Consider the following 18,637-nt stretch of genomic DNA (forward strand, 5'->3'; position numbering starts at 1 on the left):
CCCCAAGACACTGGTGTGAACTGTTATGGGGCATTCTCCCATCATTCCTGAGTCACTTGTTTATAACCTCAGGCTTGAGGGGCGGGGAGATTAGCGAGGGGGGCTTAGTCTGGGCCAGGACTGAGTCACCACCCCGTTTTGTGATCCCAGTGATAATGCCTGTCCCTCCTGAGCAGTGCTTTCAACCATTGCTTGCTGACCCCTCTAGCAGGTCTCAGAGGGACACAGCACCTAGGTAGGATCACCTAGAAATAGTCCTGTCTTGTCTTCTGGGAAGGGCAAAGGCTCACCCAGGGGCCTCCAGCCCAGCCTTATACTGCAGAACATTTCCATTCAGCACCATCAGTGAGGAGACCAGGTTCTGAGAGGCTCAGCCATGTCACACAGCTGGCAAGTCACACAGCTGGCAAGGGGCTGATCCAGGATTCAAGACAGATCTGCCCACCTCCAAAGACTGTGGGAATCCCTCCCTGCCTTGCTGATTCCAAAGAAAATGTCCGTTAACTGTCGTCTCACTTTCCAAAGACCAGGACAGAAGGTACTGGCTGAACAATTAACTTATATTTATCAGATGATTCAACGGCATATTTTTAGATTATGATGAGTCCCATGATGCTCACTTCCTACCAGGCATTCTACTAGAATGTTTATATGTGGCTCATCCATTCATCGAGAACCTACTGTGCACTATTCTAAATGTTGAGGATTCAGCAGTGAACACATCGAGTAAGAATTCCTGTCCTTTTGGACTTAACTTCAGCTGAGGGAAGGGGAACAGCAACAAGTAAATAGTTATACAGGGTGTCAGATGACAACTGCTGTGGTAACAGGTAGCTGGGAAGGGGGCATGGGAAGTGATGGGTGGCAGAGGTCACACTTTTAAATGGAATATTCAGGATGGACTCACTGAGTGGACTATGCTTGAGCAGGTTTAAACCATGGAGGAGGAGGATTCCAAGCAGGGGAACAGCTTGAGCTAAGGCTCTGAGACAGGACCACACCTGTCCTGTTCCAAGAACAGCAAGGAAGCCAATGAGCAATGAACGAGGAGGTGAGTAAGAGATAAGGGCCGAGAGGTAAGAGGGGGTGGTATCATGTATGACCAGTGTACAGATGGGTTTTTTTGCCCTCTGTGAAATGGGGAACCGCTGTTTATTTTTAAATTATAATTATGGGAAATGCAAACATTTCCAGGGAGAGAGTAATATACTGATCTCTCATATACTGAGCACCCTGTTTCAACAACTATCAAGTCATGAAGTCATGGCCAGTCCTGTGTCATCCCTGTCCCCCTCACTCTGGTTTCACCCAAGGACATGCCCAGGGATCACAAGTGGGAGGGAGAAAGCATGATTCCAGGGCTTGATGTTGATCGGAGGGAACTGTCACTTCATTTCATCCTTTTAAACTTTACAACATTGGGCTCCTCAACAGAAATGCCAGCATCTAAAATTCTGAGGGAAGTCATTTCCAGCCTGAATTTTACACCCAGGGAGATACAGTCAAGCTCTTCAGAATGTCATTCCTGGAAGTGGTCTGGAGGAGAAGGTAAATGTTAGGGTTAGGAAAAAGGAGTCCACTAAGACATAAACCTTTTAGAAGTTAAAGATCTCTGCAGTGAACTCAAAAGGACATAGTCTCAGCAAAGAGGGACAGGGAATGACAGGCTGGGGGAGGCTGTTAGGCAGTTTCTCAAGTCTCCTCGTGGGAAGCTGGTTGCACTGTGTGTTCCTAGGGTTATCTTCCTGTACTGCTCCTTGGTTGTGAGAGTGATGCAATGGATGGAACACTTGCTGTGTTTGCACATACTGGAAGGAAAGTTGCATTTATGACAAGGGGTTTGGGAATGCAGCAGTGATAAACACCTAGAAACCAAAGTAAATTATGTTTAAAAGAGCCAAAGGTAAAAAGTTATGAGAAAAGAAATGGAATCATATTGTATTATATGGCTTGGTTGAGATAAGTGTCTACATAGTCATAATAATGTAGATACTAAGTATTAATCTAACCTCAAATAGTAACATAACCATGTTGGGAGGGAGGGGAATTGTGTATATATTGTTTGTGTGTGTGATGGGAGTGTTGAAGAAATACATCAATAGCCAATACCTAAAACTGAAAAGAGGAGGAAAGCAGTGTTGGAGGTGTGCTTTCCATGGGCAGGAAAACACCAAAAATACCAACTGAATTGGAACTGCTCACTTATTGGGAGTTGGAAAGGAGGAGATGCAGGGAACTGCAGGTTTTTGTTAAAAAGAAAAAAGAAAAGTTCTAGAAATACTTGGCTTCTTCAACTAGGTCCAAATAAAACTTTAATTTAAAAAATAGATATTTTCCTCAGAAGTTCTCTAGAAAACCATGCTGTGTGACATCGGACTGTTGCTCACAGCGCAGGGGGGCTGCCGGGAAGAGGTAGTATGGAGGCAACGCACGGGTGTACACGTAGCACAGGGGAAACAGGGAGGCCGAATCCCAAGTCACCAAGCAGGGAGCAGCCAGGCCCGCAGGACTAGCAGCAAGCGGCACTCTCAGGGTGCCTTGAGCAAGCCCCTGTTCCCCTCAGAGAAGTGGGGGCGTGTGGAAGGCGACGTCCTCATCCTGGGGACCTGAACCCCCTCCCTGGCCAGTTAGTGAGCCACCCAGCAGCCTCTCTCCTAGCCCCTCCCAGTGTCTGAGACCCCTCAGATACCCTGGTATGTCATCTGAGACCCCTCTCTGGGCATCTGAGACCAAGTGCTACATACATGGTGAGGGGGCATTCATTCATTCACCATGTGTCCCCACAGCCTAGAATTCTATCCCGCATGGAGCCTGGCGCCCCAGCGAAATAATGCTGAGGTCCACGGGGAGTGTTGCTTGCTCCCTCCTCGGAGGCCACCATCTTCCATCTGAGTTGTTCTCCCAGGCGCAGACACCAAGCTCCTTCAGACCTCAGCCCCTGGCTCTGGAGGTTCCCCAGGAGCCCAGGCCATCCTCAGGAGAGGGAGACGGGACCTGGGGATGCGCTGGGCACAGGTGTCCATGTGGTCGTTGGCGGCTGCGCTGTCCTTCCTCTCTCTGGTCCGAGTCCTTTCAGCCCACGGTCAGGGCGGCATGTGTAAAGAAGAGGCTGGGCCAAGGGACAGTTGTACTGCCTTTATTCCCCTCCACTCTTCTCCTCGCCCTCCTGCAGTCCCCCATACACTCTGGGGCTGTGGGATGACCACACAGTGCAGACATCAAGGGCCCACGTACCTGGGCACAGCCGTTTGCCACTGAGTGCCACCCCCCCGACTGCCAAGGGGTGCCATGTGGGCCATGGCAGCAAACGTCAGGATCAGAGGCTCAGGCTTTGCCCCCACTGCCCCACCCCTGAGCCTGGATTCCTAGAACTGTGGTCATGGGGCTTGAATGGTCATCTCTCTGGCCACTCATCCCCAGCTGGCCCAAGCCCAGGGACTACAAAGGGAGCTGGGGAGGGGCAGGCCAGGTTCCGGACTCCAGGCTTGGCCAAGTGGGCTGAGAAGTCCAGCTGGACAGAGCGGCCCCCCTTGGCAGATCTGCAGTGGGAGGTAATCATCCCAAGCCCCTTCCCCATCACCAGCCCTGGGAAGTGGGTGTGATGGCCCAAGCCCCTCCCTCCAATATCCAGGTGCTTGTTAATTTGTTTTAAAAATTAAAAAGGAAATGTAAAAGCTGGTAAAACAAGAACCCCTATCCATACTGGCACGGCTGAGGTTCCATTATTGCTTCAGACCCTTGTGGTCTGGCCAGAAAGGAGCTCCCACCAACACTGGCCAAAGGGGAAGAGAGCGTTTAGCACCAGGGACACAGGGCTCCTGTCCCCGCTAGGACGGGGGCCTCCCAGGAGAGGGGTTGGCCATGCCCATCTAAGCTATTAATACCATGACCATCTGACCAGTGCCCAGCCTGCTGTCTGGACCCCTCTCGTGCCCTGAGAAGGGAAGCATACAAGAGTAGGAGCCCCAAGTCCTGGGACAAGGTCTCGCCAGCAGCTCCCTACACCCGTCTCCAGCCTTTGCTTGTGAAAGTCTGACTTCATGGATCAGAGGGCCAGCCTGGCCAGGGCCCCCTAGGCTCTCTACGGCTGCAGTGACGGTAGCAGGTGACAGGGCCACCAGCTCTAACGGGAGATCCGGGTGTCAGCCACAGGGGTGAGAAGCTCAAGGGAGTCCCAGCTTACAGCCCATTTGGGGAAATCAGACTTTTCTTAGGAAAATGTGGGCCAGCTCTGAAGAGCTGCCAGGCACTGGGACTGGAGGTTGGAAATAGCAAGGGAGAGGAGGGAGTGGGGGGGGACCCTGAGGACGTCATGGAAGCCCAGAGATCAAGGGGTGCAGGAGAAGAAAAGAGCTACAGTAGAGCAGGAGCCTGAGAGGTGCAACCCTGACCCCATAAGAGGCTAGAACCCTCAGCCTTGGGGTGGGGGAGCTGCAGTGCTGGGAACCAGACAGGGAGCTTTCCTCTCTTGAGGGGGTACCCAGAGGACAGCAGGGGCATCTGAGGGTATGTACGTAGGCTCTGGCTTGCACTGTTCCTGCCACAGCCCCAACTCAAACCCTCTAAGCCCAGAGAACAATCTGGGCTGTGTGGCTTGGATTCTAAATCCTCAAATCATTCGGGCTCCTTGGGCTTACCCACATCTGTACAGAATAAAGTGCTTCGTTTATTGATGATTAAAATGTCCCCAGCCCCCTGCCCCAGCGCCATGGACCTTACAAGGAGGTCTGAGGGGTCCCGACCCCCTCAGCCCTTGGGCTGATGGGGCCAGTCCCCCCTCCACCACCTCCTGGGCTCAAGCCTCTTCCCACTCCAGCCATGCTGGGAAGGTGGTGGTGTGGGGGTAGTCATGGGGGTTTAAGGTGCAAAGAGTATAACAAACAAAACTGTATAAACACAATAGGAAAGAGCTTAACTAGGAAATATGTAGCTTATGGAACCTTCCTCCCCCTTTTAAAGGCAGGAATCAAGACGTTAAATGACAACAAAAAAAGGGTGTCCTATTAGTGCTGGCCTCGTGAGGGCAAGCATTGGGCACAGGCTGGGGCTCTCCCAGCGCCTGCGACCCTGACCCCCCGGGCCTGATCATGCAGGCTCCTTGTGCCATCCATGAACACAGAGGCCCAGGAGGGACAAGGGTGCTGGATGCCAGCCAGGGGCGGGTTGTGACCTGGCCTAGGGAGTGGAGGAGGCTTGCTCTGCCTTCAGGGAGCAGACAGACACAGACACACACATCTCTAGTGTGGGAGATGCAGCTGGGGCAGCTGGTGAGGGATGGGGTGCTCTATGAACAGCTGCCCTGGCCTCTGCCCCACTGATAGCACCTTGAAACCTCAGAACATTGGCCCAAGCTTCCTCCTTAGGGGCCTGCCCCTGGGGTCCACCCATCTGCAGGGGCACCTGGGCAGCAGGCCCTGGGAGCTGGTGCTGTGGGAGCCAGCCCGTCTGTCCACCCAGGGCCTGGCCCACAACACCCTGAGGCCCAGAGGCTTCTGGGGACATCTTCTCCAGGACCCAGGGCCCTCGGTGCAGCCTAGTGCAGGTCAGGGATCCCTGTGCCTGCCGCAGGGTTGTGAATGGGGAAAGCAAATGTCTGGGGTCCAGCCCCTGCCCGCCCCACACCCCCCTGACCCTCCCTATGCAGAGCTGCAGTCTTCGCGCCTCGCCACAGCCTCCCGGCACGCTCCCAGGGCATCCAGGCTCAAGCCCCTGCCTGGATATCTGCAGCCCTCGCACTGGGTCCACGCCTCCTCCAAAGGGGGATGCACCCCAACTTCTCCCCAAACCCTCCAGGATATGAGGTGCAAGTTAGGGGGCCCAAGAGAGGCGCGGATAAGTGGCTGAAGGTGATCTGGGCTGGGCCACCCCCTCCCTCTGGCTTAGGCCTCAGCAGAGTGACCAGTCACACCTGCTCCCTGGGCCCCTGTCCCCCCTACCTGCCGCCTCCAGCGCCCCCCTCACCTGGAGGGGGATACTGCCAATGGTTTCCTCTCTTTTCTTTATCCTTCACTTCCCAAAAAACAAACAACAAAAAAAGTAAAGGCTTCAAGAAGTCACTGAAAGGGGGCACTTGGTAGTGAGGTGTCCTTGGCCAGCTCTGGGGGCTGCCAGCCTGCACACCCCCCAGGGTCAGGGGCCTCGGGGCGAGGCCAGTGTCCAGCCAACTCCGGAGGTGTCACTGCCCCCCAAGGAGGAGGGGAGGGTCCTGGGCCCCTTGCAGCAGGCAGGCAGTTAGTTGTTGGTGCTCAGCCTCCCGCTGCCCGGGCTGGAGGCCGTGGGGAAGAGCGGCGGCGGGGGCGGCAGGTGCGGCGGGGGTGGCAGGGTCTGTGGCAGCCCGGGCAGCAGGGGCAGCGCCTGGGGCGGGGCAGGGGACAGGCCCGGGGCCGCGGGGGCGCCGTCACTGGCCATAGGGTGGCTGACACGGAAGCATTTCTCCTTGTGCGCTTTGAGCATGTTGGAGAAACGGAAGCGCTGGCCGCACACGTCGCAGGGGTAGGGCTTCTCGCCGGTGTGCGTGCGCCGGTGCCGCTTCATGTTGGGCCGGCTAGTGAAGCTCTTGCCGCAGATTTCGCAGATGTACGGCTTCTCCCCTGCAGGGTGGGTAGGGATGGGCCTCGGGGAGTTGCTGGGGGGCCACCACGCCCCCCACCCCCAACCTGTGAGCCAGCCTCCCTCACCCGACCTTGGGAGTCAGGGAGGCCAGGGCTGAGCCTCAGAAAAGGGCAGAGAAGGATGCCCGCTATGGCGCAGAGGCCATCACCGTTGGACAGCGGTACCTGTGTGCGTCTTCATGTGCTCATCAAAGTACTGCTTCATGTTGAAGTCTTTGCCACACCACTGGCACATGAACTGCTTGTGGCCGATGTGGATGCTCATGTGTGACCGCAGCTGGTACTTGTACTGGAAGCGCTCATTGCAGTTCTGAGGGCAGGGTGGGGAGGGGGCAAGACTCAGGGCAGAGCAGGGGAATAACCTTCAGGGAGGGAAGTGCTGGTCCCCAGCTCACAGGTCCGCGGAAGGACTCACAGCAGGAGGGACTCCTGGGCAAGGCGGGGTGGATGCCAGGTCCGGCTGAGGTGCTTCTGGGGTGGGGCAGCGCACGGGGCACAGGTAGAGAGGCCCAGGCAGGAATGGGGCTCAGCAAGTGGGAAGAGGCCCCAGAGTGCAGGGAGCCCTTGTGCTTAAGACTCTCCATCCTTCCTCCTTGTCCAAAGGCCTCCCTCAGCCCCACCTGCAACTCTATCTCTGCTCTCTGCCTAAGATGTGTCTTTCTCCACCTCTCCAGAAAGCCTGTCCTACGGTTCCAACCCACGCGGACTTCCCACACTGAACGTGCAGCATTGAGATAGGGAGAGGAAGCAGGGGTATGTGGTGGTGGGGTTTTAGGTGGGCAACCAGGGAAGGATAGAGTAGAAAGCAAACAACAGGAGGGCCCCCTCTCTTTCTGCACCCTATACTCCAGTCCCCCCACCCCCTGGTTTTTAAGCTGCTGTTGCCCCGATCCCTGCCCTGTTCAGGGTGGTCCCTGGGGCGGAAGTGGACTCACCTCGCATCTGAACGGCTTCTCCCCGGAGTGCTGCAGGGAGTGCACCTTGAGAGACATGCTGCGTTTGAAGGACTTCCCACAGGTCTCACAGGTGAAGGGCATGTCCTTGGTGTGGGCTACGGGGCAGGCACCATGGCCATGACATCTTGGGGGGACCCATCTGGCTTCTCCCAGGGGACCCCTGCTGGACCACCCGCCACACTGAGCCTTGAACCCACCTCCTGGGGCACCATCTACCCTGGGACCTGCCCCGTGGCCTCTGTCCCCCAGGCAAGGTCCTTCCCCATCCCTCCCTGTCCCTCCCCACCACACCCCCTGCTAGGTCTCTGTCTGCTCAGACAAACACAGAGGCCTTCATGGTTCTTTAGCCTCGGCTCAAATCCTGGCCCAGCCGCTGGTTCCCTGCATGGCTGCTGTGAGCCTCAGTGAGTCTCAGCATCCTCTTCTATAAAAACAGGAAGAGTGGTCCTGGCTCTCCAAGGTGGCTGCGCTTTACAGAGGATGGCACCTGTAAAGGCCTCAGCCTTGGGTCCCCTGCCATCCAGAAGGAGTTATCTGCAGTCCCCGCCAAAACAAACTCCAAGGAAGATGTGGGAGGAAGCAATTGGAGACAGGGAGGGTCCCCCTCACAGTTCAGAGCTGGGGAATCCAAGCCCAGGAAGGACCACCAATCCTGGGTTACCTAGCATGCTCCTGGTTGATACCTACACCCCAGGTTCCCAGCTCCCAGTCAGTTCATATTGGAAGCCTCCAGAACTGTCTGGTAGAGAAAGAGCATCAGGCCTGGCCAGGGCTCACTCTCTCCCTGGCTAGACGGTGGGGAGAGCTCCAGCCCCCAAGTGGGCAAAGAAAGGAGGGCAACTCAGACACCAGACTCAGCCAGGCCCACAAAGAGGGGAGAGACAGCCATGCCCAAGGTAGCGAAGTGGCCCAAGACACACTTGTGTCCAGGTATGACCCCTGGGAGGAGGGTTGCATTCAGAGAAGTCTGAAGCCCTGTCAGGGGCACAGCTGTCCTCAGACTGAGACAGGGGCTGTGTCAGCCCACACAGCAAGCACTGTGTAATTTAGCGGAAGGTGCTCTGGTGGACCCAACCCCATGTTGGGATGGCAGCCTGGCTAGCAGTGTGCTAGCTGGATTCTGGTCTCCACCTGCCCTCCTGTCCTGAGCCCTTGTGCCATGTGCAACCTGCCCAACCATACATGGCAGCCCTGGCCCCAGACTAGCCCTACCCCCTCCCCGCTCCCACTGCCCATCCACTGTCCCCGCCCCACCTCCCAGCTACTTGGCGCCTTCTCATCCCTTTATATTGTCCCTGGATGTGAAAGACTTCCTAGCACACCCAGCAGCTGGCCCAGCTTGGACCCTGGGCCCGTTCCACCACAGGCCTAGACTTACCAACCATATGCTTGCGCACGTGAGCCATGGTGTAGAACTTCTTCTCACAGATTTCACAGGAGAACTTCTTTTCTGCATAGCCATGCACAATTTTATTGTGCTCGTGGAGGGACCAGAGCTTCTTGAAAGCTTTGCCACATGTCACACACTGTGGAACGAGAAGACTTTAGGTCCTGGGTCAGGACCATGTGACCTAGGACAAGTCACTGCCTCTCTCTAGGCCTCAGTTTCCTCACCTGAACTGTGCTCGAGAGAGAGGTCTTGATGGCAAGGACCAGCTACGCTTGATATTCTGAGAGTCAGGGGTGGTAAATCCCTAAATATTCTTACCCACCTGCCCACCCGCCCAGGGCTGCAGCCTGGGGCCCTCCCTCCTCATCCTGAACTCACTAGGGTCATGGGCCACCTCTTCCACGAAGTCCCTCCTCTGTGCTCATTTCAACAAAACATCTTTCTACAGAGGGGAGACACATAACTGGCTGAAGGGCCACAGTGGGTGAGGAGGCTACAGTTCAAGGGGGAGCCCTTCGGATAACAGGTCCTGGCAAAGCTGAGACACTATCTCTGCTGCCTTCCCTACTGGGACCCATACCTTGACACCACGGAGATCCCCAAGGGAACAGGTTCCAAAGGGCTGGGGGACTGCGGGAGGTGCAAGGGCCTCTTGGACACGAGATGGTAGTGGGAACCCTGGGGACCACACTCCCCTCCTCCTCGTCTCCTGGGCCCTTACCCCTGCAGTAGGCCAGGGCTTAGGCAGAAATTGGGTTAGGGTACCCAGGGCAGAAGTACAAGCATCTTTCCCTTTCAGGAAGGAAGCTCAGGAGTGTGCATATGGCGAATCACAGGGCAGCCCAGCAGGCAGGCAAGTGGGAGCATGTGCCTGAGGGTGGGGCAGAAATCCAGGTAACCCTCAGGTAACACTTTCTCCAATTAGCAATTAGTTCAGGCAATTAGCATCGCCTACCTACTGCCCCTCAACCTCACTCTCAGCCAGAAAAGGCAAAAAATCACTTGGCTGGCCTTGTGCTGTCTTCACCCTGAAAGGCCAGGCTGGCCCAGATGCAGGCTGGCTCAGGGCTTGGCAGTCAGCCCAGCTCCCCTGTTTGGCCCCGGCAGCCTTCCTGTTGGGCCCCCTGCACTTCCCAAACTGCTCATCCAGTCCCTCTTCCCCATGCCCAGGCCAGCTGGTACCTCCAAAGAGCTGAATGCAGGGGTTTCCTCCCGCCTGGCTGCCCCTTGCTCCACTCAGCCCTTGCAGTAAGTGGAAAATGGCGCCCCCTTCCGGACAAACCCCTCCTCCCCTCTGTGCTTTCCTGCACTGCTCAATCTACCAAACTATATACCTGGGGGCCCTGCTGGCCTTGCAGCAGTCCAAAGATTTACAAAAACACTGACTCATCCTTCCTCAGAGCTGGCTGTCCCCCAGCCTCACATGCTCAGACAACTCTCTTCTGAGTCCCTGCTCCCCTCTGCCTCTCTGGCAAGGATACTGTTTGTTCGAATCCTTCCTGCACATCTCTGCTCTTGCGGAAGCCCAGCTCTATCTGCCTCCTACAGGAAGCTCTCCCTGATGTCATCCCCTGAGCTCTCACCACCCTGGGCTCACCCTTGGGTCAGGGCTGGTCCCACTGTCCCCGGGGTGGGCTTGGGGGGTGGGGACTGAGCCTGCTCTTTGCAGACTGTGCAGACAACGCAGGCAGCAGGAACCCAGGGCCCAGGTCCAGCCTGGCTCAGCCTGGATGGCTGCCCCCTGCAGGCCCCTTGGAGGCCCACCTGGATGTTGCGTTCGCAGTCCGTCTGCCGGTGCAGCAGCAGCTCGCTCTCTAGCAGGAAGCGCTTGCCGCACTGGTCACAGATCTGCATGCGGCTGTGGGTCACGTTCATGTGCTTCTCCATGTACCAACGGTTGTTGAAAACGCGCGGGCACTTCTGGCATGGATGGTGCTGTTTTTCCTCCAGCTTCACCTTGGCCCCCAGCCCATCGGCAGCCTGTGGCCCTCGGGAACCAGGAGCGGGAGCCACTCCTGCAGGTGGCTTTGGCCGCTTCCCGCCCCGCCGCCCGGCCTCCTCCGGCTCAGGGGGGCCACGGCGCCGGGCGGACCTTGTGGCCATGCGACTGTGGGCAGGGGGCTCTGCCCGGCTGCCGCGGTGCCCCAGCCCCCCCTGCCTGCCTCCTGCCTCCCCGTCCTCCTCATCTTCCTCCTCCTCTGAGCTCTCCTGATCCTGCTCGCTGTGCCCCTCCTCTTCCTCCTCCTCTTCCTCCTGTTGCTCGCTGTGCCCTTCCTCCTCCTCCTCCTCCTCCTCCTCCCCCTGACTGCCGCCCTCCTCCTCCTCCTCCTCCGCTCCACTGCCTCCCTCCTCCTCCTCCTCCTCCTCCTCCTCCTCCTCCTCCTCCTCTTCCGAGTGTCTCTGCAGCCCGTCCTCCCGGCCCAGCACCACGGTGGCCGAGCCGGTGGCGGCGCCTGGCTTGCCCTCGGGCCCTGTGGACACGTGCAGTGTCTGGTTGTTGAGATTCACCTCCACGATGATCTGGGACTGCTCCCGCCGACTGTAGGTGCCAGAAGCCCCGAGCTCTTCCTCCAGCTCCTCCCCACCCTCCAGCTTGCACAAGCTGGCCGGGGGCCCGCCAGCCTCTTCAGCGCCACCCTCTTTCTCCTCCTTGAAGAAGGGCTGAGCCGGACCGAGGGCAGCAGGCACCGTGCCACCCGTGGCCCCAGCCCCGTCCTCGACACGCACGGAGTAGGGGTCGGGCCCCTCTCGGGCGTAGATCTTGGGCAGGCCCGGGGCGTCGGCCTCCTGCTTGATATCGCAGAAGTATGCTGGCGCAGCCGGGGTGCAGCCAGCAGCCGGCTGGGCGAGGGCCACGGCGCCAGGGCCCGGGGGGCCGAGGGAGCGGGCATCTAGCAGCTCCTGGCAGGACGCGGCGATGTCGGCCATCTGCAGCAGTGAGGCAGCACTCAGCACTTCGTGGACGTTGGCCGCGTTGACCAGCAGCTTGGATGTGTAGATGAAGTTGAGGATCTGCTGCAGGCCGCCGGGCGCCAGCGCCTCCAGGGACAGCTCCACGCGCTGCAGCTGCTTGTTCTGGGTGAAGAGCGAGTGGAAGAACTGGCTGTAGGCGGCCAGCACGCCCTTGTGGGCTGGGAAGACGCTGCGCTGGGGCACCAGCACCAAGTCCACGTCGCACAGGTCAGGCTGGAAGAGGCGCTGCTCGTTCAGACGGCCCATCAAGCAGGCGAAGTGCAGCGCCACGTCCTCCACCAGCGAGAACTCGGCCGCCGGTGAGTCCGTTGTCTTCTCAACCAGCAACTGCGGGGCCGAGGGCACAGGTCAGGTCGAGGCCAGCCAGGAGGTGCCCCCCACCTCCCATCACTCTTGGTTCCACGTGACAGAGAAGGTGCCGAAACTCAAGCAAAGACGATGGGGAACCAGGATTCAAGGCCGAGTCAGCTGTCCCTCAGAGCTTAAACTCCTGAGGCTGCGTATCAGCTCCTGGGTCAGTGGCTGACTTTTCTGGGCCTCCAGCTGTTCCACTGTGAAATGGGAGCAGTCATCCCGGGGAGGGAAGCGGAAAAGGAGGAAAGGGGAAGGAAAAGGTTCGAGGGGGACCAACCATGCGGGTGGGCCAGGAACCTAGGGGTTTCCTGGGATGCAGGACTTCTGATGCTAAAACCAGGGCCGTCCCCAGCAAAAACGAGGACTAGGCTGTCTCCCCAGAGGCATCATTTCAGTATTTCTGGTCCCCATGGATTCTCTCCCTGACACTCACTCACAGATAAAACCAATCCTGCCCAGCCCCAGACACTTTAGGAACAAAAGTCACACTCACTGTCCTGGAGGTACAGTGGCCAGACAGAGAGCAGTGAGCTAAGTGAGTGTCAGGGAGAGAATCCACGGGGCCTGGAAATACTGAGAGGATGCCTGTCGGGAGACGACCCAGTCCTGGTTTGCCAGGAGCCAGCATGGGAGATCCCACCCATGACAAGGTCATGTGGAAGAGATCTGATAAGCAAGGCTTCAGGCCTCAAGGGACATCCCCCCCCCCCCCCCGGACCAGCTCGAGCATCTACCCCCAAACCAGAATCTGTCTGTCTTACTGTTTTGTGCCTTTCACCAGCTCTCCTGATATTAACAGGGGGCTATTCCCGACCACGTTTATCTGGAGAAAATCAACTTAGGGCTCTAGCTAATAAGTCTCCTGGACATGAGAGGAATACTTCAAATCAAACCCCCTCTGTTAGCATTCTAGCTTGCTTGGCAGGTTTATCCAGACTCCTGCAGCTACGCATATGATTGTTCACAGCCTCCCAACTGTGAGAGGCACGGGAAGCCTAAAACATAGAGCCTTTCAAAGAGTTAAAAACTGTTAGAGTAGTGCTGGTGTAAGATTTCATTATTGGGCCAATGCTTGTTGCTAAGTTCCCATATCTCTTATCCACTGTGCACCTGGGAGTGCATTAGTTAACATGGTTGGAATGTAAGAAAAACAAGTGTAGCCTTGAAATTAACCACATCAGACTTTTGAGCTAATTGGTTCTTTCTTGTAACTCACTGCACCTTTGCTCCGTGAGAAATGTAACTCTGTTTAGCATTTTCTGAGGCTGATATAGATTAGAAATATAAAGAAAAAACACTTTGAGGGAAAATAAGTTTTCTGGTTGAGCAGCCTTTATCAAAAGAGGGTCATAAAATGTCCACAGGCCTCCAAGACCAGAAGATAATGTACACAACATCATTTGTGGGAAAGGTATGCAGAAAAAACCCTGGCTTCAATAAGGGCAAAACTGCTGGAGTGTTTGGGCTGATTCTGCATGACCTTGCATCTTTCATTTCCCTCTATGTACAAGTCAAGGTATAAAAGTCCCTTTTGAAAATAAAGTTACGTGCCTCGCTCACCGAAGAAGCTTGGTCTCCCCTTGTCTTTCTTTCTTTCTCTCCTCTATTCCTCTCTCATTCATTCATTCATTCGCCAATGCCGTTTCTCCTGAGGGTTCCCCTGGATCCTGCGGGGGCTGGACCCCGGCACTGGTTTGCTGGGGACGGCCCTGGTTTTAGCATCAAAAGTCCTGCATCCCAAGGCCTGTACCAAACCCTTTCCCTCTAGGTCCCCCAGACCCCAGGTGAGGTGTGGTCCAGGCCCAGAGGTTCCCAGATGATGTCATCTTGGTGGAGCCTGAAGGAGGCCTTTGAATCTGATTGGTCAGATTATTAGATCCTTGTGAACTGAACTGAACTGGGCCACTTTCAGTATCTGTGAATTGCCTGGAGCAAGGGCTGGCTTAATTCTTGCTTCCACCACAGTGGCTTCCCCAAAAGGTGAGCAGCACAGAGAGGCAGGCTGCCCAGTTCCTTGCATGGATCCAGCACACAGCAGATATTCGGTTAACATCTATCAATGACCTGCCTGGTTCTCGCCCTCCTCAGGCCCTGTCCGCTAAGTCAGAGCCTCCTACATTTGAGGGCACCTTGTTGCACTGCAAAGCCATCAACTCTCCTACCCTATGCATCTCTCTGGAAGCCTTGGGATGAAACCCCGGTCCCATCCATCCACAGCCTACCCCTCCCCTTTATGTCAGTCCTTTCAGTCACTTGAATGAGAGGACCTGCCCTGGGCTTCACCCTTCACACCCAGTAGCCCAGGGCAGCACCCACCTCATGCTCTCTCTTTTTTTCCAGCAGCTGCAGCTTGCAGGCTCTAGTAGTTGTGGCACACAGGCCTGGCTACCCCGCAGCATGTAGGATCTTCCTGGACCAGGGACTGAACCCATGTTCCCTGTATTGGCAAGCAGCTTCCCAACCACTGGACCACCAGGGAAGTCCACCACCATCTCTCTTGAGTTCCTCCCCAACACCTCCTTTACTCCAGCCAAGAAGCCACTTGTTTGTTCCTCTGTCTCAGGGCTCCTAGCCCATCTAGGTCTGGCCAATCTAACAAGAATAAGATGCCAACCCCCTTTCATCTCCATCCTCTGACTCATTCTAATTCATCTTCTGGGACCAAACTTTATTACACAGATGGGCTCAGAGTGGGAGGGTCTCACAGTCAACAGAAGCAGAGCCCCTGGACTCTCAGCCCTGCTGAGGCCACCCAATCTGTGTTGGACTGGATACTATTCCACGTGGAAGTATTTCTTGGCCTTTAATGACTCAAAAAGCAGGACGAGGCATCTCGGGACCAGCTGTGCTTCCCCAGACCCCACCAGCACCTCCGGCAACCTGTACCCTCCTCCCTAGGGCAGCTGCCACCTGCAAGTCAGTGAGGGGTCAGGATGCAGTTTGGTTGTAACAGAAGTTCCTCAGGGCCTCCAGGGGCCAGAGAGTGGTGGGGAAGTAGCTTGGATAAGGACTTGTCAATGTCAGACCTGTTGTGGGGTACCCATCCCAGGTCCACTGCTCCTTCACAGAATGCCCTCCAGTGCCTGTCTGCCATGGGTTAAGGGCAGTGCCTAACATTTCCTGTGTGCACATCTGGTCCCAGGATCCAGTGAAGACTCCTCTGGCCTCAGCAGGGGAGAAAAGGTTAGCCTGGGGGGTAGTGTTGCCCCAGAGACTCCATTTCTGAGGCAATACCCCCAGGCAAGGCTGCACCATCCTTGGCCCTTGAGGGGCCCAAGGATCTTACAACCAGGAGCCCTGACTGGACTTCCTTGACCAGGCACATAGATGCTGCCTGAGTCCTTATCTGGCAGCCCCTCAGTGGGGTATGGCTACCTCCCGTGGCCTGGTACCTCCCACACAGGGCCCACCAGCTGTGTCTGCCTCTCCAGCCAGATGTGCCAGTTTCCTGAAGCTGTAGATGCCCCTCCCCATCTGGCTGTGCCAGCTGCAGTCACACACCCCAACCCAAGTCCAGGCCAGCTGGGCTAAGACACAAGACCAGAGGAGTGGTCAGGGACTTCTGTTGCCAGGGCATTTCATGCTCTCAAACCCTCCCCCACAAGCCAGGCTGGTGGGGGCAGGCCAGGTGCCAGGGACACCTGCGGAGGCTGCTCACCACCGGCAGAGCCTTCTACTCCTGAGAGGTACCCTGCCTCACCAACACAAAACCACCAGCTAGCTCCCTACCCTGCCTCAGAATCTCCCTGGAGGCCCCAGGATGAAACCTGGGTGTCCATCTGCACCCCTACTCCCACGTCAATTCTGTCCCCAGAAAGCAGTGAGTGGACCCAGACTGGGCACAGGGGGCACAGGCTCATGACTTACAGCCTCCTCCTTTTAGGGAGAGGGTATCTGTGCCAGCCTCCTCTCAACTCAGGCCACTCGTCCTTCCCGAGAAACAGGCCCAGAGAGGGCGGGGGACGGGTCCAAGGTCACACAGGAGTTTGGACCAGAGCTGCAGTCGTCCTCCCCCCATCCCGCTTGGCCCAGGAGCCCCGAATCCCCTGGCAGGGCGGCTCCAGCGCCCACGTGGCCCAAGGCCCAGGCGGGAATCCGACCTCCTCCCTCCCCCCATCACCCAGTCCGAGGGCGGCGCCGTCCCCGGCCCAGAGAAGCGCCCCCCTCCGCCCGTGCCTAGCAGGACCTCAGCCTCTCGCGCCCCGGCCCCAACCCCAGGAATTTAACCCCTTCCCAGCCCAGGGCCGCGTCAGAGCTCCGCATTCCCAGCCCGCAGGGACCCAGAGAAGGGGTAGGGGAGACCTGGCGAGAGCTAAGATCCCTCACACCCCTCCACGCCGAGACGACCGGCTGTTCGCTCGAGAGGGCAGAGCGGGCAGGTGGGCGGATAAGTGGGGGGACAGGCAGGGCCTTGCGTACCATGGTGCCGTGGCGCTGGGGGCTCACAGGGCCCCGCGGGATCGCGCTGCCCCCGGCGGCCAGGCCGGGGCCGCTCCATGTAGCGCCGCGCTGGGGGCCGCCCCCGCGCAGGGCCCCGCGACCATGGCCCCCGGGGGCGCGGCCGGGCGGGCGGAGGCGCAGGGCCGCGGCGAGTGCAGCCGCCGAGCAGCTGCGGCCCCAGAGCCTCAGGCGCGGCGGGCGGGGGGCGCGGGGCGCCGATTGGAGCCCGCGCGTCAGCTGGGGCCGCCGTCTGGACGCTTAAAGGGCCAGGCCGCCCTGCGCGCCGGCGGGGGCGCGGACACGCGTGGTGCGCGCCGTCCGGGTGCAGCCAGCCCCGCCTTGGGCCGCCGCGGACTCCGGCCAGGCCCCGCCGCTCCCATCCTAGAAGATGGTCCCTGGACTCACTCTCTCGCACCGAGCCCCCTTTCCGCCGGGAAGTTCATCCCGAAGTCTGACCCGGGAGCCCTCCAGCTGCGCCACCGAGGTGGGGTCATAGGAGGAGGAGGCACCGAAATGAGGAAGCCGGGCGCTCCCGCGCCCACCAACCAGTTACAGAAAAGGCTTACACCTGCTCCCCTGAGCGACCTCACACTGAGGGACTGAACCCTGCTTATCCTCGCTGGGTCACCACCACCCCCTCTGACCTGGGCTGCTCTGACCTGAGAGTGAGTCTGGGATCTCCAACTGAGCTGACCCCCGACCCCGATCCCAGGGCAGCTCAGGGTTTATGTTATTCTGTCTCCAGAACTTGCTTCTTGTCAATCCATACTGACCTGGTGGCTGCCTCTGGCTGCACAGGGACGCCCAGGGCAGGAGATGGGAGAATGCGAACCACAGGGGCACTGATCAAATCCTTTCATGTGATAGACCCAGAGCTGGGAGAAGTCAAGACTAGAAGAGTGAGGGCCAGAGGCCCAGGTTCCACTGTGTCCCCCAGCCATGTAGCCTGATGGCTGCTGAGGCCTTCCTGCTGTTTCTGCTGGGGAGATGCAGCCAGGCCTGCGGAATGCTGCTCTGGCATGGATGCCAGTGGGGGCTGGGGGCGGTTGTGCTGGCAAGAGGCTGCAAAGAAACACTGCCAGGCCAAGCAGGCAGCAGAGTGGGGACCACAGGGCGGTGGGCCTCGCAGAGCCTAGGTGGTGGTTGGGCCATCATTGTGGAGAGGGGGCCTCTGTGGGCCTCTATGTCATCATTCAGATGCTTCTGTTCCCCTACTCCAAGCTGATGGCTGCCCCATGTTTGGTCACTTTCACATTGCCCACATCCGGGCAGTACCACACTGTATCCCCCACCCTCTTCACTCACACATGCACTTGTGCTTACACACCCCCCCATGCCTGGCTGCAGCAGTGTTCCCTGAGTATGCCACCTTGCTCATGAGGGGGCAGGGCCTCTGGGGCCAGTTCAGAGTAACTTGGTTCTGGGTGCCAGAAAAGGAAATGGAGAAGCCAAGATCCCAGGCAGGCGCCATCCCATAGTCTGATGTCTGTCCTGTGAAACTGCAACGGCCTCCCATGAGGCCAGGATTTAGGCCCTTAAGACAAGGCCATTCCAGGGTCGGAGAGAAAACATCTCATGGGCAAAAACGGGGGTAACCAAAGAGTGCTGAAAGAGGAGGAAACCACATAGCTGGATGAAGGGTGAGATGAGACCTTGGTGGAAAAAAGAGATGGCAAGAGAAGGGGCACAGATGGGGGCTCATGCCCCCAGCGATGACCACACAGCAGATACTCTGCATCTCTGTGGCTGTGGTGGGTGAGTTGACTCAGCTCCTAAAGGCCTCAAGCTGAGGCCAGGCCAGAGCAACCTGCATGTCTGACCAGCCCATCACCTCAGGGCTGCCTTCTGCTTCTTCCACCATCCCAACCCACTTCCTCATCTGACTCTGGGGCTCCCTTGCAGGGGCCTGAGAG

General features: G+C 57.8%; 1 protein-coding gene and 1 long non-coding RNA gene across 6 annotated transcripts; one reads left to right on the forward strand and one right to left on the reverse strand.

Moving 5' to 3' along the window:
• Nucleotides 1–635: 635 nt before the first annotated feature.
• On the forward strand, nucleotides 636–7,599 carry LOC120867778. Of its 5 annotated transcripts, none has more exons than XR_005722004.1 (4): nucleotides 636–726; nucleotides 930–1,051; nucleotides 1,435–1,548; nucleotides 7,518–7,599. It is a non-coding gene; the product is annotated as an uncharacterized LOC120867778 (long non-coding RNA). The 5 variants fall into 5 exon arrangements; XR_005722003.1 differs by having other exon boundaries at nucleotides 7,463–7,547; XR_005722006.1 differs by lacking the exon at nucleotides 7,518–7,599 and adding an exon at nucleotides 7,286–7,363.
• ZBTB47 (zinc finger and BTB domain containing 47) lies at nucleotides 3,121–16,843 on the reverse strand. Its single transcript, XM_040246078.1, has 6 exons — nucleotides 16,704–16,843; nucleotides 10,722–12,257; nucleotides 8,946–9,093; nucleotides 7,547–7,662; nucleotides 6,777–6,921; nucleotides 3,121–6,590 (listed from the first exon to the last, which is right to left on the reverse strand). The coding sequence occupies exons 1-6, from the start codon at nucleotides 16,704–16,706 to the stop codon at nucleotides 6,232–6,234; spliced, it is 2,307 nt and encodes a 768-aa protein (XP_040102012.1). The 5' UTR covers nucleotides 16,707–16,843; the 3' UTR covers nucleotides 3,121–6,231.
• Between the last annotated feature and the right edge of the window lie 1,794 nt (nucleotides 16,844–18,637).

Source organism: Oryx dammah, unplaced genomic scaffold, assembly GCF_014754425.2.
Source record: "Oryx dammah isolate SB20612 unplaced genomic scaffold, SCBI_Odam_1.1 HiC_scaffold_9, whole genome shotgun sequence".
Taxonomy (NCBI): Eukaryota; Metazoa; Chordata; class Mammalia; order Artiodactyla; family Bovidae; genus Oryx; species Oryx dammah.